At 34.6% G+C, this 27378-nt stretch overlaps 5 protein-coding genes across 13 annotated transcripts; 4 read left to right on the plus strand and 1 right to left on the minus strand.

Annotated features, from left to right (window-relative positions):
• Positions 1–583: 583 nt before the first annotated feature.
• On the plus strand, positions 584–17443 carry LOC124632487 (potassium channel subfamily K member 18-like). 6 transcript variants are annotated; one of them, XM_047167339.1, is made up of 10 exons: positions 590–787; positions 2749–2822; positions 4682–4906; positions 10965–11135; positions 11454–11577; positions 12098–12256; positions 12557–12757; positions 12867–13087; positions 13661–13714; positions 15284–17443. In XM_047167339.1, exons 3-10 carry the CDS (start codon positions 4754–4756, stop codon positions 15446–15448), a joined length of 1248 nt encoding a protein of 415 aa, XP_047023295.1. In that variant the 5' UTR covers positions 590–787; positions 2749–2822; positions 4682–4753; the 3' UTR covers positions 15449–17443. The 6 variants fall into 6 exon arrangements, with proteins under 6 accessions (XP_047023298.1, XP_047023295.1, XP_047023294.1 ...); XM_047167342.1 differs by lacking the exon at positions 2749–2822 and having other exon boundaries at positions 584–704; XM_047167338.1 differs by lacking the exon at positions 2749–2822.
• LOC124632488 (cAMP-dependent protein kinase catalytic subunit alpha-like) lies at positions 5332–6549 on the minus strand. Its single transcript, XM_047167344.1, has one exon. The coding sequence runs from the start codon at positions 6442–6444 to the stop codon at positions 5365–5367; it is 1080 nt and encodes a 359-aa protein (XP_047023300.1). The 5' UTR covers positions 6445–6549; the 3' UTR covers positions 5332–5364.
• On the plus strand, positions 7081–8247 carry LOC124632491 (cAMP-dependent protein kinase catalytic subunit 1-like). The gene has a single exon (XM_047167346.1). The coding sequence runs from the start codon at positions 7140–7142 to the stop codon at positions 8184–8186; it is 1047 nt and encodes a 348-aa protein (XP_047023302.1). The 5' UTR covers positions 7081–7139; the 3' UTR covers positions 8187–8247.
• On the plus strand, positions 9341–10934 carry LOC124632490 (cAMP-dependent protein kinase catalytic subunit beta-like). Its single transcript, XM_047167345.1, has one exon. It carries the CDS (start codon positions 9768–9770, stop codon positions 10830–10832), a length of 1065 nt encoding a protein of 354 aa, XP_047023301.1. The 5' UTR covers positions 9341–9767; the 3' UTR covers positions 10833–10934.
• Positions 17444–20888: 3445 nt separating the features above from the next.
• On the plus strand, positions 20889–26649 carry LOC124632403 (odorant receptor 4-like). Of its 4 annotated transcripts, none has more exons than XM_047167230.1 (7): positions 20889–21454; positions 22050–22218; positions 22693–22789; positions 22866–22970; positions 23036–23124; positions 23398–23464; positions 26480–26649. In XM_047167230.1, exons 1-7 carry the CDS (start codon positions 20956–20958, stop codon positions 26537–26539), a joined length of 1086 nt encoding a protein of 361 aa, XP_047023186.1. In that variant the 5' UTR covers positions 20889–20955; the 3' UTR covers positions 26540–26649. The 4 variants fall into 4 exon arrangements, with proteins under 4 accessions (XP_047023186.1, XP_047023187.1, XP_047023184.1 ...); XM_047167228.1 differs by lacking the exons at positions 20889–21454; positions 22050–22218; positions 22693–22789; ... (1 more) ...; positions 23036–23124; positions 23398–23464 and adding exons at positions 23628–25045; positions 25224–25404; positions 25664–25760; ... (1 more) ...; positions 26172–26260; positions 26334–26400; XM_047167229.1 differs by lacking the exons at positions 20889–21454; positions 22050–22218; positions 22693–22789; ... (1 more) ...; positions 23036–23124; positions 23398–23464 and adding exons at positions 23628–25045; positions 25227–25404; positions 25664–25760; ... (1 more) ...; positions 26172–26260; positions 26334–26400.
• The last annotated feature ends 729 nt before the right edge of the window (positions 26650–27378 follow it).

Consider the following 27378-nt stretch of genomic DNA (forward strand, 5'->3'; position numbering starts at 1 on the left):
AAAGTGCGTTTTCTAATCAAACTAAACGATCAGGCGCTTGCGTGTTGTACCTAAACAACTTTTCAGATGTAAGTAATTATAGTAATATATCCTTGTTTTCTGTCTGAAATTATAGGATTTTAATTATTCGAAAATATACTATACATTTTGATGTTCCTTTGTGTCATGACTTTTAATTCTGTAGCAGTGTTAAGGAATTTTATCGGGTGAAATTGGTCAAACAACTATTCTGTCGAATCTGTCGAAGCTAAAAAAAACAATAATACACAGCCATACTTGTATAATGTATGGTCATACCAGGCATATTTAAAAGAAAATTGGTTAGTCAAGCATTTCATAACATAATCGTTCAACTATTCTTTCTCGTGTACTTCTTGATTTTCATGTGTATAAACTAAAGTGTAAAATTATTATTGGACATCTGAATTATTCAAACGGCACCTTCAGATAAATTTCAAGATATTTTTTCTAGCACTTTATCCAGTAAAACCTTTCAGCCAGGCTTATAGCGATACAACATGGAACGCTGAAAGCCACCCAGTGGGCGCTCACAGTTTCAGAGATGTGAAAGCTTCAACAATTTCAGTATTTCGCGAGTTGCGGGTGAGGTAGGATGTTCGCCGATCCCGCTTCGCCGAACAAACGATCGTTCGGAACTTCCTAACTTTGTGGCAACTTGTGATGTGAATATCTATGCTGGAATTGTAAATGAGTTTTTAAGTTTTTTTCGTTATTTGAGTCCTCAAAAATAAATGAACTGTGGGAAGGGAATAACGATTTAGTTTGTGTAAGTAAGCAAATGAAACATTTGAATATTGATAAAGATGATAAACTTTGGTAATCTTAGAACATGCGTAAATCAAAGCTAGCGATCTCTTCCTTGAGGAAACTGTACTCGTATTGAATCGGTAGTTTATTGTATACATTAACCGATTGCTTTCGGTATTGGCATGATAAACACCACGCCGCTCGCCCATTTTCATGGCATTACCTAGACGTACTGAAAATCTGGGTCTACTTATGTAACTCTACGGCATTGCAGGTTATTTACAGTAAAAAAGCCCCATTTTAGTCGTTTTATTATTTTTAGAATGCTTAATCGTGTGTAGTTCAGTGCCATGACATAAAATAATTTAGAAGGAGCAATTAATTTTTCATTTTCCAAATATGTAAATAAGCAAATTATAGTTTGCATTTATGCAAGATGACATGTGTTACAGATACTTAATTATGATGATCAGCTGGTACTAAAGATACATAAGTTAACCATGTTGAACAAAAGAGTGTACAAAATTATTTAAAAATATTCCGTTTTGACATAATGTATATTGAGATTAATTTATGTTTATGATGATCCATATTTCACAAATGTATAATTAACTAACTTAAATTATTATAGGGAGTTACTCTCTAAACACAAGAGAGAGATGATATTCCCAATATATATTTATAATGTATCGTCCACAAGTTACTGGGTAAGACCAAAAGCTTAATATACAACCCACGTATAACGAGTCAGCACTTTCCTTTATATGTACTGAGCAAAAACATTAACTTCTCTATTCATTAGTTGCCATTTCAGGCAAAGATAAAAGGTTCAGCGCCGAAGCTTCAATCGTATCGCGTCCATTTATTAAAGTCCGAATAATTTATTTTTAGCCAATGTTTTATTACATCATTGTTGTGTCCAATTATTTAGATCTTTACAAAGCTTTCACACTGGTACATTTTCTTTTCGGTTTTTCCGCGTGTAGCAAAGCGCATCTACGCGCCGCGACACATTCTGAGCGCCAAAATTCTATCACGTTGTTTTAAATGTCATACTTGTATCGGTAGTTGTAAGGTGTTTGTTGTTACCCGTAAACGCGTGACAATTCCCGTAATAACCGAGCATTGTCGCTTAGAAAATCCGAGCTGAAAATCCGCTTGTGTGAAGCTTTGTCAGGGTGTTTGACAAACAAATGCTTTCATCGACCGTGACGGGCGTCACATGACGTAAGGTTAATACGTGAGCACAACGTTCAATAGTACATGTAATTGTTATTGTTTGTTTAAACAAACACCGAATTGAAAGTACCTCCTATCAGTGACTCGTTGAAAAAAACACATTTGGCAGTAAGCTAGCTTCCATAGCTAGAATTGCCAAGTCGAGCGCCCACATATTAATATTTTGTCGAATATTGCCTACACATTTTTAGATAGCGAGCATCTTTCAGAGTGAAAATCGTATTTTAACAGACTTGAGTTTCACACTTTTCTTTTTATACAAACATTGTTAGCTCTAGTATTCTTTGCTCTATTTGACAAACTGTGGGTTTTATTCATTAAGTAACGCTGATTTGTTTGTGAAATAAATTGCACCTATTTGTTATGGCTACAATACTGTTAATATTACTGACTTAGGAGATATTTTTGTGTAAAACAGTCACGTGATTCCTTTATTTGACACAATTTGTACAAATTAGTCTATTTATTAGGTCACGTGTCTACACTATTTGTTCAGGACAGGTACATATTAACAAGCTGTGTATGTACGTATTTTTGTAATGTGACATAGTTTTTAATTACGAAGGACTTCACGACGGAGTACATAGCTGAAAATACTGAAAAAACACTAACAGTTAAAACATTACCAACTAATGGTAATTCGGTACCGACCAAATTACTGCCGGGTGATTAATATAGTCTCTTAATAGTTAATAAGTTAATTGTGTAATCTGAGGGCCAGTAAACTTTTATGTCAATTAGGTATCATATTATACCGACTACGTTGGCTGCATTCCATTATCTGATGAATTTCATTTCAGCTAAAACGGATACGTGTAAGTATTTGTATTTTAATTATTCGGCATTGCAAGAAAACTAAAATACAAATAGTAGTTAAGGACATTCATAATTATGGAGCAAATATGATGATTATTTTAATATTACAATTTATGTATCATGGTCTTCTGGTGTAATCCATTTTATGATATGAAAGTATAAAACTATATTTTGGCTTTATCAAAATAGAGTCGAATTAAGTATCGGTATTTATGTGTCAATTTTAACTTAACTACAGCACAAATCAAGAGCTTTCGTAGAGCTGTTAGTAACAAGATTTAGGACCAAAAGAGCTAGGTCCGACCGATTTTCTCAGCATTTGAGTAGGGTTTGACGGCAATAGATTTTAGTTAAAGCTTTTTTATTTAAATTAGTTTCTGCAGTGCGACAGAAACGGAGGATTTTATTTATATTGAACAGACACTAAAAATAAAAAAAAATAAAAATTTATTTAATAAAACATAGATCACATGAATTTGTAATTTAAATGTCTCAGATGTTGAGGTAAAACAAACTGTCTTAATAATAACATTCGGATAAACTAAGTTAATCTAGGCTAATATCTACATACAGGCAATAATAAAATAAAAACAGTTCTAATTCTAAACATAGGGACCACCCGAACTAGGTTTATTTAAACCTGTGTTTCAGGCCATCAAGGCTCAGAAGTATTGTCGGATATAATTTTAACAACATAAACATATTACATAATTATTTAATTATTAGACTAAGCAGGGGCAAAGTTTCCTTAATTATAACATTCTAATTATACATAATTTACTAAGATCAGCAATTTATTTTAACACTTCTAGCAATTTTTCCGTGTCTGAGTAATTGAGGGACTGTAAATATTCTGTTAGTACTATATTACACTTATTTAAATTAACACTATAAACATTTAGCAATCTGTTAAGTTTGTTATACAAATAAGGCCCTAGAAATAAATAAAACCTGTTAGTGAAAGCATGTTTAGTCCGAGAGTTAGTGCAAACTAAATCCTTTCTTCTTTTGCCAGAAGGTACAGGCTTGAAACCAAGTTCTACATGCTGGAGTAGTACTATATTCAAAATAAATAGCTGGCGTACTGTTAGCACTTTGCATTCCCTGTAAAGCTGGTGGGTGGGGAATCTGAATGGACGAAAGCTTGCGACCTTCAGGATTGCTCTTTGGGCACGTTCCAAGGGCAAGAGGATAGTTTTAGGGGCGCCACCCCAGGAGCTGATACAGTAGGCAAGAATAGACTGACATAAGGCCATATACACCTGCCGAATTAAAGTGAAGTCTGCTATGTTACGCAAGTTTTTAAAAACGAATATCAATTTACGAACTCGAGTGCATAATGAGTCAATATGTTTCCGGAAGTTAAGCTGGGCGTCAATCGTGACACCTAGATATTTTATATGGTCAGTTTTTACTAATGTAGGGCAAGCGCATGCTGTGTCAGCGGATGTACTCATATGACAATTGTGTGCATAAATGTCAGTAGGTTATTGTGAAGCCAATTTGACACTATATTAAAACCATTTTGGGCAAGTTCATAAACCTCATCTATAGATTTGCCTGAGAACACAAGAGCTGTGTCGTCAGCATATGACATAATGACACCATTTGCAAGTGACAAGCTGCTTAATTCATTTATGTAAATTAAGAAAAGGGTGGGGCCTAAAATACTGCCTTGAGGGATCCCGAAACCACTATTTTTTTGGTCAGAACTTTTGTACTGACCAATTTTTACACATTGGTGACGATCACTGAGATAGTCAGAAAATAATTTAACACTGTAGCCAATATAAGTGTTACAATTATACAGAGATCACAGCTAAGAAAACTCATTTGCAATTCACATAATGACTATTAGATGCTATTGCTATTGAACAACTTAAATAAGAAATGGTGAAGTTATTTGTGGAAGTGAAAAGGACCTGACATTATGTGCAAAAACGTGAAAAACGTATCATGGGAGACAGAGACTCTGATGGGGACCCCGCCGAAGTCCAAGTGGGGGAGTTTTGAACCCCGAGCGGCGTTGTCACATGTAGGGCTGTTTGTGGCTCTCATGCTGTACACGGGCGGTGGAGGGTTGGTGAGTAAAATTGTACTTCCCTATATGCTACGAAGTTTTACACAGGTGAGTGTCATCAGTCTAGTCGAAAATATCTACTTAAATTATATTGATGACTATCTGTGTAGACCATTTCTTTCTCGGCCTATCTCTTTGTGCAGCATATTTCGGAAACTCTTGTGTGTAAAGTTTCAATATGAAGCGTTCTAAAGCGTTTTAAAATATAAGTACATAAATGCAAGGTAATTAAATATTCTTCAATTCCAATAAATAATTTTATTATTCAAAGGGCAGTTTCACATTGTCAAAATAAAATAACAAACAGTATCAACAAAATAAGTCTTCATCACTTCTAATTAAAAACCTAAAACTTAAAAGCTGCGTAAACACGTATTTGCTTAAACTTAACTACGTAATAATATTACTTAATATTTTAAAGTGTCATGAAAAGAATTGCGTTATTTATCGTATTATAAGCATCAAAAATCGACAAATTCTTCTTCGAATAGGCAAACTGGACTATCTTTTAATTTTTCTTCTTCAAATGGATCAAAGTTCCCTGTATCTCCGGGCGATTTCACTTTTGGTACAAAGGGAGGGTGTATCCGACTATTCAAAAGATTATCCCAATCAACTTCTTTAAACCATTTATGGTTTTTGAAGTCCAAAACACCATCTTTCAGTACCCCAAAACGTCTTGTAACATCTACTTGAAGAACATGTCCAACTAAATCTTTTAATTCTGACGTAAAATGTCCTGGGCACCTATACTTTCCAGCAACAATTTTCTCATAGATTCTCATGGGGTCCGAAGCAAAGAATGGTGGATGTCCAGCACTCATTTCAAATAGCAGAATGCCGAGGGACCACCAGTCCACAGACATTCCGTAACCCTTACTCAGGATGATTTCAGGTGCCAAATATTCTGGTGTTCCGCATAGCGTCCACGTTCGACCACGAATCAACTTACAGAATCCGAAATCGGTAATTTTTATGTACCCAGTTCTGTCAATCAGTATATTTTCTGGTTTTAAATCGCGGTACACAAGTTCACATGAATGTAGGTACTCTAAAGCGAGTATTACTTGAGCGCCGTAAAACTTAGCTGAGGTTTCCTCAAATTTTCCCATCTTACGAAGATGCGTAAACATTTCGCCACCAGCTATGAATGGCAAAACAAAATAGACATACACGTTATCCTTAAAATAATACTTCATGTAAACAACAAAGGGAAAGTTGAGTCCGCACAAAATTTTCTTTTCATAGAAACTGTGCTCAATTTGTTTTAGTTTGACAATCTTTTCTTTTTCTAATGCTTTCATCGCATAGTATTTGCCAGTCGTTGTATGTTTCACAAGATAAACTACTCCGAAAGCTCCGGTCCCAAGAACTTTGTACCTTTCAAAGTCACACATCTTTGCATTGCTTTCAGACTTTTCATTCCATGAATCAATAAAATCTTGATGTAGCTTACGTAAGTATAGTGAGTACTGTTCCTGCTTTGCACGTGGATAACCACCCGGGAAGTCGGGCGAAAAGCCCGGCTGATTTTCACCCATACTTTCTACGCCGAACACTTTAAATGTGGGTAAACTACGAGGATAAATAAAGAAGAATAGAAAGTTTCATAACCAGATGCCCAGAAGGCTCCTGTAGTCTATCCTTGTATGGGTAAAAACAAGTATGTTCAACAAGGTACACTGACAGCACTTAGAACAAATGAAGACATTTTTCGTAACTTTTGTCGTAAAATGCATGCAACCTCAAATAATTCTCTTGGGAAGAAAAGAAAAAAAAGTACGACACCCGTGAGGTTTTATTATTAATTTTACCATAGAGGTGCTCATGCACCGCAAGCACGAGGCTTTAATACAAAGCTATGGATTCGAAAATTACGTTGCAACATTTAGAATAAATTAAGTATTCGTCAACCTAATTTAAAAAATTAAATATTTTGTTTTAATTTAGTGTTACATTGCACTATAATGTACAGTTGTATCAATTGAAAACCATTGAGTTATATAGTATGTAATATCTATCGAATAATCTCTTTGACTCATTGCCATAAAAAATGCTCCATTTATAATCTATGCTTACGCGTAACGGGCCTAGTGTCACTTTTGTGGTCAACATATCAAAATATATCTAAAATAACGAAACTAATGTTTATTAATATTATATTTTTTTCATATTCGAGTACATTTCGTTGTTATATACTTTTTAGAAAAAATAATTGTACAAACAGTGTCAAAACATGAAGAGTAAATACACTACTCAGTGTCATGAAGAACACATACTATATTTAGAAATTCAGAAAGAAGAGTTTTTAAAAAAATTTCATGAACCTCCTGATCTTGAAAAGTCACCTGATAATTATGATAGAATTAAAGCAATAGGCAATGGAGCCTACGGAGAAGTGTTTTTAGTAAGAGACAAATGTACGCTCGAATACCACGCGATGAAAGTCGTTGACAAAACAATCGTTGTTGAGAGAAAACATGTAAAACACTTAGTACTTGAAAAGGAAATTCTTCGTTCTGTTCAGTTTCCATTTATAGTTTCCCTAAATGCTGCGTTCAAAGACAACCTGTATCTTTATTTTATTCTGCCCTACATTCCTGGTGGGGAAATGTTTACTTACTTGCAGAAATATGGAAGTTTTGAAGAAAGTTTAGCACAGTTCTATACCAGTCAGATGGTGTTGGCATTAGAATACCTTCATTTCTGCAATATTATTCATAGAGACATAAAACCGGAAAATATATTAATAGACACTACTGGGTACATTAAATTATGCGACTTTGGGTTTTGTAAAATAATAAAAAAGAAAACATGGACACTATGTGGGACACCTGAGTACTTAGCGCCGGAGATCATTATGTCTAGAGGATATAACTACGCGGTGGACTGGTGGGCGCTCGGTATTTTGGTATTTGAAATGATTGCAGGCCATCCACCGTTTTATGCAGCTGATCCGAGCAAACTTTATGAAAAGGTTCTAGATTGTAATTATAAATGTCCAAAAAATATGACTCAAGACTGTAAAAATTTGCTTAGAGGCTTTCTTCAAGTGGATCCAACGAAACGTTTGGGATCACAAAAAAATGGTACTTTCGCCATCAAAAGTAATGCTTGGTTTTATGAAATAGACTGGTCAAGTGTATTAAATCAAAGAGTAGTTCCGCCATTTGTACCTACTGCTCACGAGCCGGGGGACACCAGTAACTTTCCCGAAATTTCTCAAATAAAACTGAGGCGGCTATCGACATGTCTTTTTGAGAATGAGTTCAAAGATTTTTAAAAATCTAATTTTTATATTTGCAAAATCTATATTTTTCTAATATTTTTCTTGCAGCTTGTAAATGTGAACTGGTTTAAGAGTATAGTAAACAAAGAATTATTATAAACATATGTTTTTTTTTATTTGATTATTTATTTATTTTAATTTATATACGAAACCTTAACTCGTATTAAGTATAAAATACTTAGGGTTATAATGTAATTGTAGCACAAAAACTTGACTATTCTCACGGTAGAGTAAATATATTTTAAGGACTTACAGTTTGAAGAATGTATTTTAATTAAACTAAGCCGTACTCATAGGACCTTGAAAAAAGTAACGCTGTCTCTGACTAAATAGCACTCAAAATCAGTTCACAAAGTAGGTATACATACTGCTTGTATGATAAATAGAATATAATTAATAAATATGTTAAATAAAGCAATTTTGTGATGATTTCTGTATGCGAACGTGTGTTTCGTTTAAAACAAGTAAAAAGATTGACAGATATTCTAGAAGAGTATTGAAGGAAAAATGCTGCGCCGACCCCAAATAGAATTGGGATAAGGGCAGGAGGATGATTATGATGATTGACAGATATTCTAGTAACAACTATATACAAATGTACTCTGTGGTAACAACTACATTTTTGTGAATATAATCTATAATACCCAGGATAGACCAAGACATGACCAAGACGAACCTAGTTTTTGACAGTTTTTTATAAGGTCTGTATGTAATCTAAGGTAACTAATTTAACTATCTCCAAAAGATCGTAGCGTCATAAAAATTAGCAGCTGTATGAAGTTCTGTCTATACAATAATATGGTACTGTCGAACTGATCTGATGATAGAGCCAGAAAATATGAACTGGAACTTCATGATGGAAATTCGTATACCTAAAAGATAAAATATGTAGGCCCCCTTCAACAGCGTGACGATGTCCCGAAGACTCTTCTCAGTGTCGTCCCTTTGATGAGACAGCATCTGGCTGACTTTGCCAGGCATCGTAAACAGCAGCAACTTGGCACTGCTAATTTCATCCTCCTTGAACGACGTCTGGCAGATCCAAGATGTTAACCTCGTCCATGTAGTCGATGGCATGTTTGATAAATGCCAATAATTCGTTGGCTATGAGCGTTTTAGAACTGATAGCGGAAACTGGGCAGCGGCTATAGCCGCGTAATCGCGAATTTAAAATTAATATAGTGAAGCGCAAAGGCGTTAAAAAAACTGCATTTAAATACAGTCGATTATCGATACAAAAACTTCGGTGCCGTTGACAGACTTGGCGGTCTTCATAAAACACCTCTAAAGCTTGCTTCGTGGGTTAAAAACGAGCTTCGTGGGCTACATCTTACTTTTCCAGCATAGAAATAAAGCAGATTTTGACTTCAAGAAGCCAGAAGTACTAGTTTGCTAGCTTACTGACACTTACTTGCTAACCCAGCGGGAAAACTAGACTCGTACATCCCGGCCATAACAGGGAATTATGTCATTTTGACACTTTTGGTACTCTCATGATATAATATTTCAGATTATTTTGTTCCATTTTGTTTTTATTTCAGAGAAAGTTATGTTTATTTTGATATATTTTACAAAATGAAGGTAGAAAATGCAGCATACGAGTCATACGATCATGCTCAACAAACAGCGCACTTAAAAACATTAGATTTGTTAAAACACGAGTTTATGCAAAGAGTCGAAAGTCCCCCAATTACTTATGAAAAATCTCTACAAAGCTTCGATAACATTAAAACTATTGGTACTGGTGCATTTTCATTAGTGTTTTTAGTTCGAGATACCACAAGTTTTACGTATCATGCCATGAAAGCAATAGATAAAGAAGAGGTTATACGGAAAAAGTGGCTGAAGCAATTATCAATGGAAAAGAAGATTCTGCTAAGTGTCCATTTTCCATTCGTAACAACAATGGATTATTGTTTAAAAGATAATGTGTATGTTTATTTTATATTACCATATATGGTTGGAGGTGAACTGTTTACAATGTTAAGGAAATATGGCTGTCTATCGGAAGAATCGAGTAAATTTTATGCAGCACAAGTGGTTCTAGCGTTAGAATATCTGCATCATTGTGGGGTTATTCACAGAGACATTAAACCCGAAAACATAGTTATCGGCATAACTGGTTATATAATGTTAGCTGATATGGGGTTCAGCAAAATTATAAAAACTCGAACGTGGACAATTTGCGGGACACCAGAATATTTGGCGCCGGAAATTATAACATCAAAAGGTTACTCGTTTGCCGTTGACTGGTGGTCATTAGGTGTGCTAATTTTTGAAATGTGTGCCGGCTATCCGCCTTTCTTCAGTGCGGACCCTATGGTCTTATACGAGAAAGTTCTTAGAGGTCACTTTAAGACACCGGCGAGCATGTCTAGTGGCTGCAAATCTTTAGTAAAGCATTTGTTAGAAGTAGAACCTACTAAGCGCATGGGTGCACTCAAAGCAGGTGTGTTTGATATCAAAAGCGATTTTTGGTTCGTTGATATTAATTGGAATATGATACTACATCAAAAAGTGGTGCCTCCATTTGTTCCTAAAAATGGAGCAGGTGATACATCAAATTTTCGAGATTTACCAGAACAGAAGGTTAAGGTATCTCCGGTTTGTTTATATGAAAAAGAATTTGAAAACTTTTAGCTCAAAATCACAAGACATATTAGTATAGAACAAAGTGAATTATTGTGCTTATGTCTATAAGGTAAATAAGTTTCTTTATAAGTTTCATTTTTGTGAAAATAACTGTATAATATGCACTTTGTTTTTACATAGGTTTTCCGAGCACTGGAGTATCCTGCTGAAATGGCCAAGCAAGAGTACCATAGAGAAAGACTTCTAACTGAGAGGTGGAATCTCATACGTTTCGTATCTGAACGAAACAATGGCACAGATAATGATGGGACCGAAAAATTACTTAGCGATCACTTAGCTGTATACGAGAGGGTGAGTTGAAAGCGAATATAATATAATATTATACCTACTTACTGACCTATATTACAATATTTGAGATCTATCATAGCCCACCCACCATCAGCATTTTGTTATCCGTCTGCAGAGCACAAACATTTTCTTATAGACAAAAGTAACGAGCGGCAATCAGCGGATTTGCGATTCATTCACCGCTGCACCGTTGCGTTAGGCGCCCTTATATAGGAGGTATTGCAGCCTTGCTTCATCTACCATAACTTTCTCTTAGATTACTTTGACTAATAGTCATATTTTCGTCCCATAAGCTTACTGACGTTGGTTATATCTCAAAAGGTACTGGAAGAAGCGTCATCGAGCGGTTTGGCGCTGGAAGTGGAGAATAATTTTCCACCGCTCGAAGAAAAATGGAGTATACTGCAAGCTGTATTTTTCTCTTCTACTGTGCTCACCACAATAGGTGTGTACGACGATGTAAGCATATTATTTATTTGGAAATTGAATCAAAGAATACAAGTATTATTTAACTCGGAAAAGACCGAACTGACATTAAAATATCTTTTACCGAGAGAGCCACATTTTCCCTGAGTAACAGGCTAGCAGTTATCTGGTTGCGCTATATAGTTCCCTTGGGATGCGTCAGAAACACCTGGAATGGCTAGTACAAAATATTGATCTATTTTGATGTTACATTTGATTTATACAGGAAATTTCGTAGTGCACACGGATAAAAGGTAGCTTGTTTCTTGCTTCCAGCCAACCATCTATCTCCATGACAGATTTCATCTCAATCAGTTTAGGAGTTTTAGTGGATAAGTTTAACAAATAAACTTAACAAAGTTACTTTTGCAATTATAATATGAGTAATTGTTACATTGTTACTATTCTACGCAGAAGAGGAATAGTGAATATTGCCAACATCACCGGCTCTAAATGTCTAAATAATAATCTTGATTGATAAACGGAAACATTATTTTCAGGTTATGGTAACATAGTGCCAGAGACATTCTGGGGCCGGTTATTCTGTATCGCATATGCGCTCATTGGAATACCTCTGACGCTCACTGTCATCGCTGACTTGGGGCGAGTGTTCGCGACGCTTGTCTCAATTATTGCTAAACAATTACCCGCGATGCCAAGTGAGTACAATTCATTACTTCGTAAGTTTTTTCCCAGAATAAAATAATAAAGTCCCGAATTCGTTGGGAACAAAGTTGCATCAACATGTTGCTGATTTGTTGGCACCACAGTTCGCTGCATGCTGCATAGTTGATAGTAAATGGCAAATTACTGGTTTCTAGCGACGTTCTTGTTGCTCATCGACATATTAATCAATTGTTGTTAAACAAAAGTTTAGTTTAGAATTTTATTCTGATCTTGCAATATAGATCATAACTGGTTTATGATAGACGTTGTTGCAATATCCTTTTTATTTCCAGAATGCTGCAGTCGAGTTTCCGAAGCAAATCCCGCTGGGCAAAGATCGTTATATGCCTTCGGGGCCGTAGGTTTCCTATTCTTGTACTTGTCAGCAGGGGCAGGCTTGTTCAAAATGTGGGAAGATGATTGGACATTCTACGATGGATTTTATTTCTGTTTTATTACCATGACCACTATTGGCTTCGGTGATATCGTTCCTAGTAAGTGTCTGTTACATAATTAAATTACTTTGAAATATGTATATTGTTTGTGTCTAGTGCCTTTTAGAAGTAAATTTAGTCCTTTGAAATCATTATTTTTCTTTTTCAGAAAGACCAAAGTATATGTTAATATGTACAGTATACATTTTAATCGGTTTGGCACTAACGTCAACGATTATCGAGCTGGTGAGACGGCAGTACGCCAGGTCTTGGCAGCAGCTGCGGGCGCTCTCCGGCCCCTTGGCTGACACGCTTCGAAGGCTGGGCGATGCCGGCCGCGGGGTCGACGTCTCCGCATTGCACAGCGACCTTCGCAAAGTACTCACTGTGGTAAGTCACTATTTATATTCACTTTAACACAAAATCGGGTCACTGAAATGAATCTTAACTTAAATGTTGGCAAACAGACTTGCACCGAAATGCATTCAAAGCTTTGAGCCGGGAGATCAGAGGTTTGCGTTGACAGATGTTCGCTGATACTATAAACACTGACTTCTCAGCGACATCTTGATTGATGCCTTGTTTAAAGAAGCTAAAAAGTTCTCACAACGTAATGTGTAAACATTAAACGGGCTCTAGTGAGCATATTTAATCTAATCAATATGTAAAACTTTATAGAAGATTTTTTTATGAGTGTTATAAGATTCAACGTCATAAATGTTTTGAAATTCAGGTAATGTGTGTTACATTTTTGTTGTGTGACATGTTTTTCTGCAACTGTTGTGATTGTGTGTCATGTTTATTTAGGTCAACCACGATCTTTTAGTTCCTATTGATTTTTGTAAAACCAACTTCAAAGTTTGTGTGCACATGAAACTAAAGGATAGGTTTATTGCACACTTTTATTGTCCGTAGCGGCGAAAGATACCATGCAGTACAGATCACAAAATATATATTTTCCAGAAAAGCTATACCGGTCCCGATACTATGGTAAAACCAAAGACCTCGCCTCCCAAGGTATTTTGCCAAATATCAACAAAGTAATTATATTTCTGGCTTTTGGGATCATTCACAGTAAATTATGATTAAGTACTGTCTTATTTTGCAGCTTACATATATTTACGCAGATATATTCACCACCGCATTATGATGCGGGATGAACACAGAAGAGACACAAAATCCATAAAGTCATTCGTCATTTGCAATTGCATTATTTAACTTTTACCATTTCTTAGGTATTGTGGAGCTCATAAAATGTTCTATTAATATCAGCGCTGTTTGAAAGAATCAGTCAACACTCCGCTAGAAATGATTCCTATAGCTTGCTTAATATCACATTGAGGCCGCTTCAATGTCGCAAGATACACCCTTTTAGCTTTAGTGCTCAATAAAATTCACGTTTCGTGCAGTAATGCTTGCCTTATTTTCTAATGCTTTTACTCAGCAGGAAAGTATGGCTGCTATTCAAAATTGAAAATGCTTGCTGTACATTTTCAATTTATGTACATAAAAGTTGTTAAATATTGTTATAGGTGTTTTTGGTAGTGCTTTAAATAAGATACGTGGGTCCGATACGTACGTGGTAAAAATATCAGTATCGAATTTTACAATCCATAAGATGAATGTCTTGGCGTGTTTTTATAGTTTCCGATCTAGTGGTCATAAAACTGGGAACTATTATAAAAGTGCGTCAGCGTTGCGACCTTCGTTTGAAAGAACCGAATGTTACGTCGCTGTTGACTGATCGGTTTTGCTACTTCAGGGGTTTGTTTATTACCCAAATTTTTACTTGAGTGATAATTTGTTTATTTGGGTCTAGGAAGCTTGTAAGCCTATATCAAACACTGGTAGAAACACGGGCATTAACATTTATTCCCATGTAAAAATTCAGTATTTTCTTGTATATATTTTTTGTACTATATACCTCCATATTTGCATTAGAGCGTTTTACTTGAAAGTTGAATTTTAGTTTTCTTCGTTCATTGAATGTGGCCAATAAAACACATAAAGCTTTCATGCTAAATATGTGGTTACTTACATTGTAGACTCATAACTCTTGCGGTACACGAATAGTAGTAGACTCATAAAATTGGTTAAACGATGCAGCGATGTACGAATTAAATCCTTAGATAAATGCTCTATCTCAGCTCGTATGTTCTTATTTTACAATTTCAATATTTTATTCCATTTTATGCCCACATTTATATTTAGTTTTAAGGTAACTTTTAAAATAAATTCTCATAAAACCTATGAAATGTAATAGAAATCCACATTTAGAGAAAATAGACTAAACAAAATAATCTTATAGATACGTTAATCTCGTTTATTTTTTAACGCAAAGAAAGAACTTAAACAGAAGAGCATTTGTTACGAATGGTAACAAATGGAGTTCGCCGTCAAGTTGTATTCTTTTAGTGCCAATTAAGCTTGCTCTTTGAATTTTTTGTGCGGAAGAGTTGCCAAGCCCAATTTCGAACTTTTATTTAGCTCTGCCGCTGTTTCTATAAAAGGAACAGTTACCGTACAAGCTTGTTGAACGCTATCTTTTACAGTGTTTCGTCCCTAATTATAGTTAACTTGTTGTAGGTGACGATGCCAAGGTTGAGCAGCGCCGGAGGGAATGCTCTCACTGACAAACGAAGACTGGAGTGGGAGGCTGCAGTAGAAGCCGTCATCAGGGATATCACTGCGCCAGCGCCCACTCAGAAACCACCAATAGTTCAGATCGTTATTTACGAGTCATCCGTGTAAAACACCGAATTTTTGTTAATACTAGGCATCATTGACACTAGCTCAATCGCCATCACATTAATAATGAATTGCTTCCATTATTACCACTACTGTTCCATTATTTCCAATTATAATACGAGGCTTGATCACGGCCGCTCTCGTTCCGCGTGATATTTAGACATTATGCGTTAAAGTTCAAGGCTAGTTACCCTTGTTCGCTCGAATTAAGCACTCAATACTTAATCGCTGAAATACTTGCTCGTTCGTTACGAATACGGTTAGGGCAGTGTTAGTGAGTAAAGTAATGCGATTCTAATTCTTCATACCGCGTGTGGTTCCGTGCGCGTGCCAATGTCAGAAAAAGAAATGACTCGGTGTTTATACGCATTGAAGATTTTGTTTGACGTTTTTTGTTAAGACGTTATGAGCGGCGGCGTATTGTCTAGACAAGAGTGATGAATACATTTATTTTTATAGATTATTCTCGCTAATAGTTTAGCGTTTAAATTGTTAGTATGATGTATGTGTTTTGTTACATTAAGAATTCTTTAGAAATTCATTTGAATTTGTCTGTGTCTTGGAATAATAAATGATGATGCGTTTGGTCGCACTGCCTCGTCCCGTGGCGTTCGGATCATTAGCGTGATTTATAACACGAAAGTTATAAACACCTCGTATAAACAAGGACTATGATACTAAAACAAACAATAATAAATATAATTTTCATTAAAGGAATTCAGTTTTTAATGTCTGTGTTTGTTTTCCTGCGTACAAATTAAATTAGAATTTGTTTTAGCATAAAAACATATGTGTTTGTAGACAAGCGGGCAATCGTTTTTGTGATGTTCATTATTATTTTATTGTTTTAAATTAAACGCTTAGATTTAGTTGTGTCACATTTAATTTTGTCTGATGGAAGCAAAATGAACACTTTTATTCATAGTTATGTGGTATAAACATGACAAAATTGTGTTCAAATTATACCAAATTGGACTAGGTTATAATTTTATTTAGGAAATGATTGCATTGAAAATTATCATATGTATAAGTAGTTAAATTATTATAGAGCAATTTTGTATTAAACTGAGCACTGTCTTCAATTTATGGCAGTTTTTCAATATAAGTGGATGATACAATATCTGTTGAATTTTTGATTATTTTTTGCTCTGTGAACTGTCACTGCATACCTACACATCCTTTAGCATTGATGAGAGTTTTTTTAGCACCCCCAAATGTTAATATTGGGATATCAAAAAATAGCTACTGAAATTTGACAATACTGATGTCGTACCTGCTTGTGATTTTTTTATAGACCAAAAATATATGTTGTTATTTTAATGTCAAATATGATTGAATGTCTCATCATGTTCACTGATGTCTGAGCTACGTTAATGGAGTCAGAAAGTGCGTGCGGTGTCTTCAACCCTTTTCCTATTTTCGTCTTGCCTATTGCCCCTGCCATATTTCAATATAATCAGGTGAATAAATCTCAAAACTCCAGCAATTATGATGATAGCAATGTCTAGCAAAATATAGTTACCTTTACAAGTCAGTTGATGATGTATCCGCTGCTGACGATGAGTGAAAAGATTATGAGTATGCGCAAGCAACGCGAACAGATGGCCGCTCCTCACGTCTCTGAATTGTTTCAAAAGACATTAACCATCGTAACACAAACATTTTTAAACACCTGTTGAATACTTGTCTAAAAAATGACAGATTATGACTTTGAAATAAAGTCCGTTTTGCATCCAATTTTTTTAAAGACAAGTGTTCAACAGATGTTTAAATTGTTGTAAGGCCATAATTGTTTAAAATTTAACACGAGGCAACATTTCTAGCTGTTACTTCCATCACATACTGTAATAGTGTAAGCATTTTGGCAGATGTCATTATTTCATAATGTAAGCTCTGTAAACTCGACGATACAATAATGACCGTATTTTTAACGCTGTTTGTTACTTTAATACGCAATTTGAACTGAAGCTGGAATTTCAATAAAATTGTTCAATATAACCTGCGTTTTTTATTAAGTATGTTTTATTTAATCAGTATCCTATGTAGGGCTGAACTTTTCTTTTTGGAGAGATAACTGAAACTTCTCAAGGAACTAAGTAGTATTCAATTAAATATTTCTGCTGTCGAGATGTCTATCTGTAGGTAATTTTTTGAAAACTCTTAAAAATAAAATGATGTTCCATCGACGACTAGTTTAAGTAGGAGTAGAATTAATTTTCATCAATACGATCAACATAAAACATCCATCACGGATTCAAAGCACCCAGTTCTCGGACATCCGCTACGACCATAAATCTAGTACACGAGAACATTTGTTACAAGTCATTAATAAACCCTAATGCGAACCACATGGTATTTACTCGTAATAACTATTCGCTCACTTATCTCTAATGCTTTGGTAAATACGCATTCTTCTTGGCATCCCACCATCTTTAACTGCTGACTCCATACGTACATTTGTAAATCCCTCCAATTTTATGCTCTGAAATATCCCTATATTTGTATTGTATTACAGTCTATCGAGTAAACATTCCGTTCTATATCGATCAGTGCCGATAGCTCGATATTTTATACAATGTCCGAAATAAAACATCTTGTTAGTAATATTCTTTATAGAGCGCTCAGTGTTGAGATACTAAAGAACACTTGTGTTTTATCGCTATTATAATTCATAATGAATGTTTATCGTTTTTTGTAGCGTTAGCTCATAAAGCAACATATCCGAAGTAGTTACTTTTATTTATAATAATCCCATTGACTATTCGTTCCTTATTTTGAGCGACTTGCGGGGATTTAGAACTTCAATTTTCTGATTCCATGAAATTCTATTATACGAATATTATGAAAGCAAAACAAAGATATGAAATATAAAGTAAGTTATATCGCTGGATCGTCGGATCGAGGAGTATGTAATTCTATAAAGTCAACAAAATGTTAAACGTATGGCGCCGACAGTAAGCTGATGTCGGTCGCCAAACGAATATTTATTGATTACATTTATTGTACCTGTAGACAAAACAAAACAGGATTATATGTATTCCTCTTAATACCAGAAATATTTGTCTCTCGAAAGCAAATATTTTCTTGTCTAACAAATTACCTGTCCCACTATTCACACTAGAATTTTGATAATTAACTTCATTGTTTAATTTAGTAATCAGTAAACTTCCATCCTGTGTTCTAATTCCGTATAATGCGACTGTCGAACAGTGAGTCAGTGAGTCACTTCCTTGTCGGTGCTTCATTCAAGTCGTTCCAATATTGATTTCCCGAATATATCGACACCGAAACTAGCGCTTACGCACTCACGATTACTGAGAATAGAAAATAAATCATATTAGAATTATTGACTACAGGAAGCCTCTGAGTAATAATGGGAAATATACCAACTTTATGATGTACTTCTTGAATTTATCGGAACTGTTTTAACTTTGTTATTTATTGGCAATAATATTAATGATTTCGTATTAGATCTATTTCATTGGGGTATTAAAAGCTGAATGTATTTTAATGATGAACACAAACACACTCAGTGTTAAGGCGAAAAAGTGCTCCATCACATTTTTATTTGGATGATGACTAAATATTCTGTAATTGGAGTTTCATTTATATTTATACGCATTGTCAGAATTCTGAACATGAGTCAGTTTCTTCTCTCTGAAGTAAATTAATGTTGGTGTATCCACCCAGTATTTTTAACGTCGGACTTGACATTTTTTGTGGAAACTAAAGAATGATTTGCTAGACGGGATTGACGAAGCGTTGAGTGTAGCGTTACATGGAACATTTGGCGTACAAATACATTTTTCTACAGACTCGCAACAATAGACTTTGAACTCTTTCCTCGTGAAAAATAGAACAAGTTTCCTGCGCAGCAATAAAATTAAAGTATCGGTGTACTTTGCCTCAATGGAAGCCAGCGCCAAACGACAATGGACGATTCGTCTGAAAGGAATTTCCAGAATACTTTGAATTTTTGAATAATCTTCAAGTTTGAGAAGTTTTGACTTTGACAAATTGTTTAGTTCTATACTTAGATATTTTTATTTAACCAAGGACGATGTTGTTGCTATTTAGCTATATTTCTTTCCTTTCAGTTATTAGTTGGTTGAATTCGTCTTCAGCTATCTTCCGCACCATAAAGAATTTGACAAATGGGATTCGTCCATTTACTAAATCCACGTTGCCTTTAGTTCCTGCGGGGCCAGGGGTGCGACACAATTTGTCATAAGCACAATACTCGCATTCAGATTTGATGTTACGATTCGTCGCCGCACCCTTGCGATTTGCTTGCTTTATGACCCCATTCAGAAAATGTGTCAATTTATGTTATCCCATGACACTTTTGATGTATTTGGATCATTTACATTCACGGAGTGATTCTCGGCGCTCATATACTTTTGTATAAATCTTAAATCTCAGCACAGGTGTAACATCAAAGTGTTTGCGCTGGAAGCAAGCGTTTCACATCATTCAGATAACAATAACATTGAAATTAACTACTTCTTTTGATAACTTTTGAAAGGAAATGTCTTTAAGTATTCAGTGGAACCTCACAAATACGTGCACTGCTAAGACAACTTTTAATTTTCAAAATAACTTTTTACTAGAAACACTATGTACTAAAAGAGTTTCAAAGTTTTTACACACAAAATATGAATACATATTTACGTGTAAAAGTAAAGTTATTGAAAAGATGTCCGTAGTAAAATCGCTGCATGTTATATTTATGTTGTTTAATGTATACTATTATTACAAACGTTTTAGAAAAAGCAATAAGTATTCCGTGTAAAAAACTCATTGTCAAGCTATTTTATGGTTGCTACAATATGGTTGAGCATATATATTTTTAATTGCTTTAGATAATGGCTTAACCTATAATTACATTCATGGGTCAGTAATTATACACTTACTCGTAAGTCATAATGAGGCAATTCATTTTTCAATAGTTTTATTTTATGTACAGGTTGACTTCAATTGAAAAATATAAATATCTGCACTTTACAGGAAAATCTCGACGTTCAGCGAATTCGATGAATTCCTTTGTGCGACTTTAAAAATACATTGGTTGAGCCAGAGTAAGAATTTGTGATTTTACAAATAATGCACTGTTGTAACGAAAAATCTATTATTTTAATACTATTCCAGAGACTAAGTAAGTAGTAGTTAGGTACCTACTTTTAACGTAGCAATATCTTGTTTCAAAGTGGTGGTTCTCTAGGCATTGATTAAAAACCTGCTTTTAAACACCTTTTATTTCCCATAATAACATGTTTATGCTTCTGATTGGAGTAATTACTTAATATTGAACATAAGCGGATATATAGAAGGTTAATCGATTCCTCGTGTATGTTTTACAAAATCTTTGCTTTGGATAGGTACTGAAAATCGGTTTAAACAGACAATAATTAATAGGCATGCTGCTGCAGTTCGAAAAATGTTTGAAAAGAATAAACATTTTCTTAAAATTAATCGGTTTGACTTTAGACAGTGCTGATAGCAATAGAACCATGGTGCAACGTTTGAGAAGGCACTGGAAATGTTCCGTGCACATGCTGTCTCTAGACATTGCCGTTTTTGGTGAAACCATATGGTTGATTATAGGTTTAGTCCTTGGTGCCACTCTGTGGGAAATTACTTACTTACTACCCTGCCTCACGCTTTGTCTGCTGGGAAATTTCAAAGTTTACTACTTTATCCGTCACTTGCAACATGTAAACGAAGCGGCCAGGATATTGAGGAACTTACAAAGTAATGGAAAGCATAGTGAAGAAATTGAACGCGAAATGAACAACTGGCTGACTTTTCTATCTTCAGTAACTAAACTACTTCTTACGTTGACTACTCTGGGAGTTCTGGCGTTTGCACTTGGACCCTTTTTGATCACTGGTTCTTATTATTTTAGTACAGGTGAAATTAAACTCGTTTTGCCCTTTCTTATATGGTATCCTTTTGATGAGTTTGATATAAGAATCTGGCCAGTTGTGTATTTGCATCAACTATGGGCTGGTAAGTGCCTTTTATTATTCATCAGAAAAAATATAATATTGATACCTATTGAACGTGAGTTACTTGTGTTTAATTTGGAAGCATTTACAATAATAATCATTTTTCAAGCGTAAGTACGGGAAGTTGTATAAAAATAAAAAGATTGAAATAATGCAGGGATTTGGAAAATAGATTTGGAATCATATTTACACGTCTTTTGCAGTGATTGCATTTCGATCGTGTGATCAGTGGTTTATATGAGCTGCCATAATGGTGGATTTATAGCAAAACCGCGACCTCATATAAATCGTTCTTACGGCTTTGTTATTGGCAACCGTTCGATATGGAGAGTTGAAATGATATCGCGCTCATGGAACTTTGATAATTTAGCATCATTATGATATAGTAATATTATTTACCTAGGTATTGAAATTCACAGCCGCAGTTTCATCATATTTTTCGGCAGTTTAACGGCCATTCCATAAATGGCACGGCACAACTCCAACCCATATGGTATTCTAAGATATTCTAAGAGAATAATAAGTAGGTACGTTAAAAATAAGTACCTAATGTTTATTTTTAGCCTGGGTATGCGTTTTCTCCGTTTATGGACCAGATTGTTTCTTCTTTACTTGCTGTACATTTATTCACATTCAATTTCGGATACTACAAAACAATTTAAAGGAGATTGTTAAAGTGGACGCTAGGAATCGACCAGATATTACAACTGATACATTTAAGGCGGAGTTGGTGCAACTTGTTAACGACCATCGAGAACTGATAAGGTTTGTATGATAGAGAAAATCTCCTAGTCACCTTTACTTGCTTAGTAGTTAGGTAGATATTGTTATCATACTTTGACCACCCTGTGGAAGCTCGTGGAAAAATCATCAGACACCTTGTATACTGTAATAGTCATGCACTTTATTTTTAAAATCTTCTCACTGCACTCTTTGTGCAGTAAGAATGCATTTAAGAATCTCTTGCGCTACCTAAATAAAATCGGTTTAAAATTATCTGCATGTTGACAGTAAAAATTGGTACTCTCAGTTCGTCCGGACATTTATTTAAATCCTCATTTTTTTGAGACTCTATGGAACATTGCCAAATGGAGTCAGAACTTCGTCGCCGCTTTTGCTAATTTATTTATTTTGACCCAAACTTTTTCATGGATCCACTTATTTATTTTTCCGCTAGTTCATTATTAGTTTTACGATTCACTATTAGTTAAATATGAAAATGTGCAAACAATTTTTCAGATGCGTGAATTTATTGGAGATCACATATTCGCGTTCAACTTTATTCAATGTTGTCACTAGTTCCTTGATCATTTGTGCTACTGGATTTAATTTGATGGTAAAACATGAAGATATTGAAACTTATGATTATACTTTTTTGTTTGAATGTCTTACTACAGCACATTTTATTCTAGGTTATCGAAAACCTAGCTCTAATGGCGCCTTTCACCTCGTTCCTCACATTTGGCTTGCTCCAAGTGTTCTTCTATTGTTACTACGGCGATTACGTGATGAGATCTGTAAGTGCACGTAACTTATATCAGTTTTTGTTCTAGTTTCTGTTCTAACGTTTTGTTATTTCCAGAGCATTGGAGTAGGCGATGCTGTTTACAACAGTCGCTGGTACAAAACAGGAGCGCCTGAGAGAAAATATCTTTTGATTGTTTTACTTCGGTTAGTAAAACATTATTAGGAAATTGTAGATATAAATATTTGGAAGTTAAAGTAATAGTTAGAATGTTTTTATGCATAGTTTTATGGATATTATCAACTTAACAGTAATTTACTAGATACCAGTAGCTAACGAGTCACATAAACTTTTAGCTATGTAATTAACTTTTATGGGACATTAGACTAACAGTTATTGTCTTTTATTCACTAAACAGAAAATATATAGAGCATAGCAATACATGCTATATTTTACATTGTATTTTTAATTAATTCCAGGTCTCAAAAGCCTTGCAGGCTATCAGCTTACGGCTTTACCGATATTAATTTAACAGCATTTACTCGGGTAAGATATTTACATAAGGAAGCCTATTCTCCGGCTATGAAATTGTTATTATTACCGAAGATAGTAAAATAATTTATTTCTTTTCAGATATTGAGTACTTCTTGGTCTTACTTTGCTCTACTCAGACAGATGTACCACAAATAGTCGTTTAGCACAACCTAGAAGAAATAAAATATATTGAATCCGTTTTATTCACAAGAAAAGTTACCTACATTGTACAAAGGAAATAAACCACTCCAAAAGCCAACATACCCATACTGAAAAAAAAAACTACAGATAAAAAGAAAATATAGTTCATGCAACTAAAATAATAACTAACACTAAAAAACACAAACAATTTCTTCTAATTATTAGCAGTTTTATACACGTTCGGAAGTACTCATCAATCTCTCGCGACCCGTACTTAACGTCGGCTTAAATTATATATTGCATACTGTTTCCCCCATACAGACGAGCTCGTGTGTAATTATCCGCGAAGCTGCTATTTACAATTTTAAAAGCACTTCCACACGTTTTTAATAACTTGTGTACAGTATGATTTATTTGAATAGAGTGCTTCATAATGTTATCAGTTGCAAATCTTGCGAGCAAATAAAGTTTTTGTTTTACATTGATGTAAAATTAAAAATGCACAGAGATGTAATGAATGAAGGCAGTAATAAAGTAGAAATTCTTAATTAATTAAAACCTGTAAGCTATATGATACAAGGATTGTAAATGTAGGCGTAATTGAACACACTCGCACATAATAATAATAACTAAAGCCCTATGTATATTTACTCTAGTTCCAAGTTTCAGATCGTAAGAACTTAAAGAATACTACACAGTAAATGAAAACACCTTTTAATGTTAATTTATACCTTTCATACTCCGGAATTAAAAACTTGAAACTGTAAGAAAAATAGTAGAAAGTTTTCGTCACGGAGGTTTGAAGGGTTGAAGTGCCTGAATCATAAAAGACAGAGTCCACAAAAATGCTCGAGCAATTTGATAAATGTTTAAGAAGTGTAAACCTTTATTTGAAGTTCCTCGGTTTGCATCTGGAGAGTAAAGACACGAACAAAACTTTTGTAGAACGTTCTCGAAGCCACCGACTTTATTTTGCACACCTTTTCTCTTTGAACCTCGAGGTTGTCGCCCAAGTGCTCTGGGTTTTAGAAGCTGTCATCACGGGGAAAAGTTTCGTGGAAATAACACGTTTGATTCCCTGCCTTATTCTTTGCTTAATAAGTAACTTTAAAACTTTATCGCTTTTATACTACGGTCGACATAACAATGAATTCATTGTTACAATGAGAAGTTTGTTGTTGAATCAAATGCAAGTTGAAGAAAAGGAACATCGCGTCAGAAAGAACTTAATTGACAAACATGTTTTGATACTAACGAGTATTTCAAAAAAGATAAGTTACGTGATTGTACTGGGTTTGTTAATGTTCGCATTGGCTCCTGCATTTATTATTATACCGCATTATTTTAAAACCGATGAAGTTAAGTTGGAAATGCCGTTTATAGCTTATTATCCGTTCAATGAATTTGATTTACGGATTTATCCTTGGGTATACTTCCATCAAGTATACTCAGGTACGTATTTGTTATTTTTGATTAGGTACATTCTGTTTCTCATACGTTGTGTGTATTTTAAAGTTTTATTGGATTCTGATGTAAAAATATTTGAATGAAAAATATATTACTAACAAATTGTGTATTTCAAAAAACCTTTTATAGTACACATATCAACTTTTATTTTTTTTTCTTTTAGCAGTAATTGCCATGATCATGGTGTACGGACCCGACTGCTTTTTCTTCACTTGCTGTACCTTTATTCACATACAGTTTTCACTACTAAATAACGACATGGAGAGAATTGTCACTGAAGAATCACCTAGATATGATAAAACAAAATTCAAAAAACTTGCTGTTCGCCACATTGAATTGATGCGGTGGGTATCACTACTTTTTGAGAATACTTAACCTAAATATGTAATTTCGTCGCCCACCACAGCTGACGATTATATGTGCAAAAGTGACGACCGAAAGCGCTTACGCAGTCACCTGCAGAAAAAAGAGTACATTTGTGAAAATGTATGCGTGACCCTTGACCTAAGATGAACCAAGGAAGGTTGAATACCTTCTAGGCTGAAGCCTACCCCCAAACGGAATGTCAAGTAATATAATTATGTACTTATCTATATGTTCCAGGTGCGTCAATTTGCTCGAGAAGATATTTTCAAAATCGATATTATTTAACGCATTGACTAGTTCAGTTATTATATGTGTTACTGGATTCAACGTTTTGGTAACAGTTTTTCTTAACTCTTTTAACTGTTGTTTTAACTTTATAGCAAGTTAACATCTTGTTTTTCACACAGGTGGTCGATAATATTGTGATGATGGCATCTTTCACGGCGTTTTTAATTTTCGGCTTGATGCAAATATTCTTGTATTGCTATTATGGCGATACTATAATGAGATCTGTAAGTAGCTGAACTATTTATCCCTAACCATAAGATATAAATTACAACACATAATACTTATCTCATACATTCGTGAAGACGAGAATGTTCCTTTGAAAAAACATGGAGCCTATGGTAGGTTATACGGGGATACGGCTACCTTATGATCTCAATCAATTCTGATTTCTTAGTGATATTTCTTTTATTTCGAGCATGGAAATAAAGATAATAGTATATGTATTATTAATTTTCAGAGCATGGAAGTAAGCACCTCCATTTATAACAGTCTATGGTACAATATACCTGCAGCAGACAGGAAGGGATTTCTCATAGTTATCATCAGGTACTAAGTACATGCTACTTTTTAGTTTTATATAATTGCCATTTTTACTGAATCTGTTTTTGTTTTTTTCCAGAGCCCAAAAGCCCTGTGCATTAACCGCGAACGGATTTTTCAAAATGAATTTGTCGGCTTTTGCCAGTGTATGTAAACCGATTTAATTATTCATTCATTTTGTAAGATTTGATACTTTATAAAAAGGTATGTAATGTTTTTTTACAGATATTAAGTAAGTCGTGGTCTTACTTCGCTCTTCTGAAAACTATGTATCACCCTGAATGAGAAGATTTACTATGCTTAACAAGTTTTAATTAAACACTTAAGATTTATAGCGCACGTATAGCACAGCACTATTTGTAATTAGATGAAGTAAATAAATGTTTTAGATAGTCTTCTTGTGTTTTATTTGATGGTCTTGTTTGTGATTCAAGCTTAAGAGTATTCTAAAAACTTTATACATTACACAAACGCCGGAAGATCTGAAATTCTGCCATTCTGTAGAATCCATTCAATTTCCCGTCTAAAAAGCGTGAAGTCATAAACTTGTTCACTTAAAGCATAGTTAATCGTTCAAAGAGTCTAACATTTTGATATTAAATTACCAGAACAATAACCTTTCCAAGTGGTAGCAGGAAAATGATACTCAAATATTATCGTTTCGTACTATTCCATTGTTTTGCCGTCCGTATACTTTCAGCCTCGAGAGAATAATACTTTTCTCCTTGTTTCATTTTTAATATAATTTAGGTGGAGCATTCTTTAGATATACATTTCGAAACGTATTCCCGATGTTGCGGAACAAGGTATTCTCAATTCTTATGTAGGTCATGAATGCGGTAGTAGTTACCGATGCGCCAAATAGCAAAGAATCCTAAAGTAGGCACGCCGTCTCTTCTGACAGACAGTAGTAAAATAATGGTAAAATAAAACTGGCCAAATGGCCATTGTGAAAAGCAGTAAAATCTTTGATTTATCGACAGCCATCAACAGATGTCTAAGCCCTCGTAAACAGTTTAAAGAATAGTTTTAGCCTAAAGGAAAGTGTCGTCCAAGCATTTTTATGGGGGATCATAACCTCCTAAACATTCTTCTATTAATTAAATAAGCTTTTTGACAACATC

Source organism: Helicoverpa zea, chromosome 8 (genome assembly GCF_022581195.2).
Source record: "Helicoverpa zea isolate HzStark_Cry1AcR chromosome 8, ilHelZeax1.1, whole genome shotgun sequence".
NCBI lineage: Eukaryota > Metazoa > Arthropoda > Insecta > Lepidoptera > Noctuidae > Helicoverpa > Helicoverpa zea.

Bases quoted from the DNA above. Each gene is read 5' to 3' on its own strand.
- LOC124632487 (XM_047167342.1), top strand. From the start codon at position 4,754: ATGTGCAAAAACGTGAAAAACGTATCATGGGAGACAGAGACTCTGATG. The intron at 11,136-11,453 runs GTGAGTTGAAAG...ATATCTCAAAAG, and splicing joins ACTTAGCTGTATACGAGAGG to GTACTGGAAGAAGCGTCATC. The intron at 12,758-12,866 runs GTAAGTGTCTGT...TTTCTTTTTCAG, and splicing joins CTTCGGTGATATCGTTCCTA to AAAGACCAAAGTATATGTTA.
- LOC124632488 (XM_047167344.1), bottom strand. From the start codon at position 6,444: ATGGGTGAAAATCAGCCGGGCTTTTCGCCCGACTTCCCGGGTGGTTAT.
- LOC124632491 (XM_047167346.1), top strand. From the start codon at position 7,140: ATGAAGAGTAAATACACTACTCAGTGTCATGAAGAACACATACTATAT.
- LOC124632490 (XM_047167345.1), top strand. From the start codon at position 9,768: ATGAAGGTAGAAAATGCAGCATACGAGTCATACGATCATGCTCAACAA.
- LOC124632403 (XM_047167228.1), top strand. From the start codon at position 24,439: ATGCTCGAGCAATTTGATAAATGTTTAAGAAGTGTAAACCTTTATTTG. The intron at 25,405-25,663 runs GTGGGTATCACT...TATATGTTCCAG, and splicing joins CGCCACATTGAATTGATGCG to GTGCGTCAATTTGCTCGAGA. The intron at 26,401-26,479 runs GTATGTAAACCG...GTTTTTTTACAG, and splicing joins ATTTGTCGGCTTTTGCCAGT to ATATTAAGTAAGTCGTGGTC.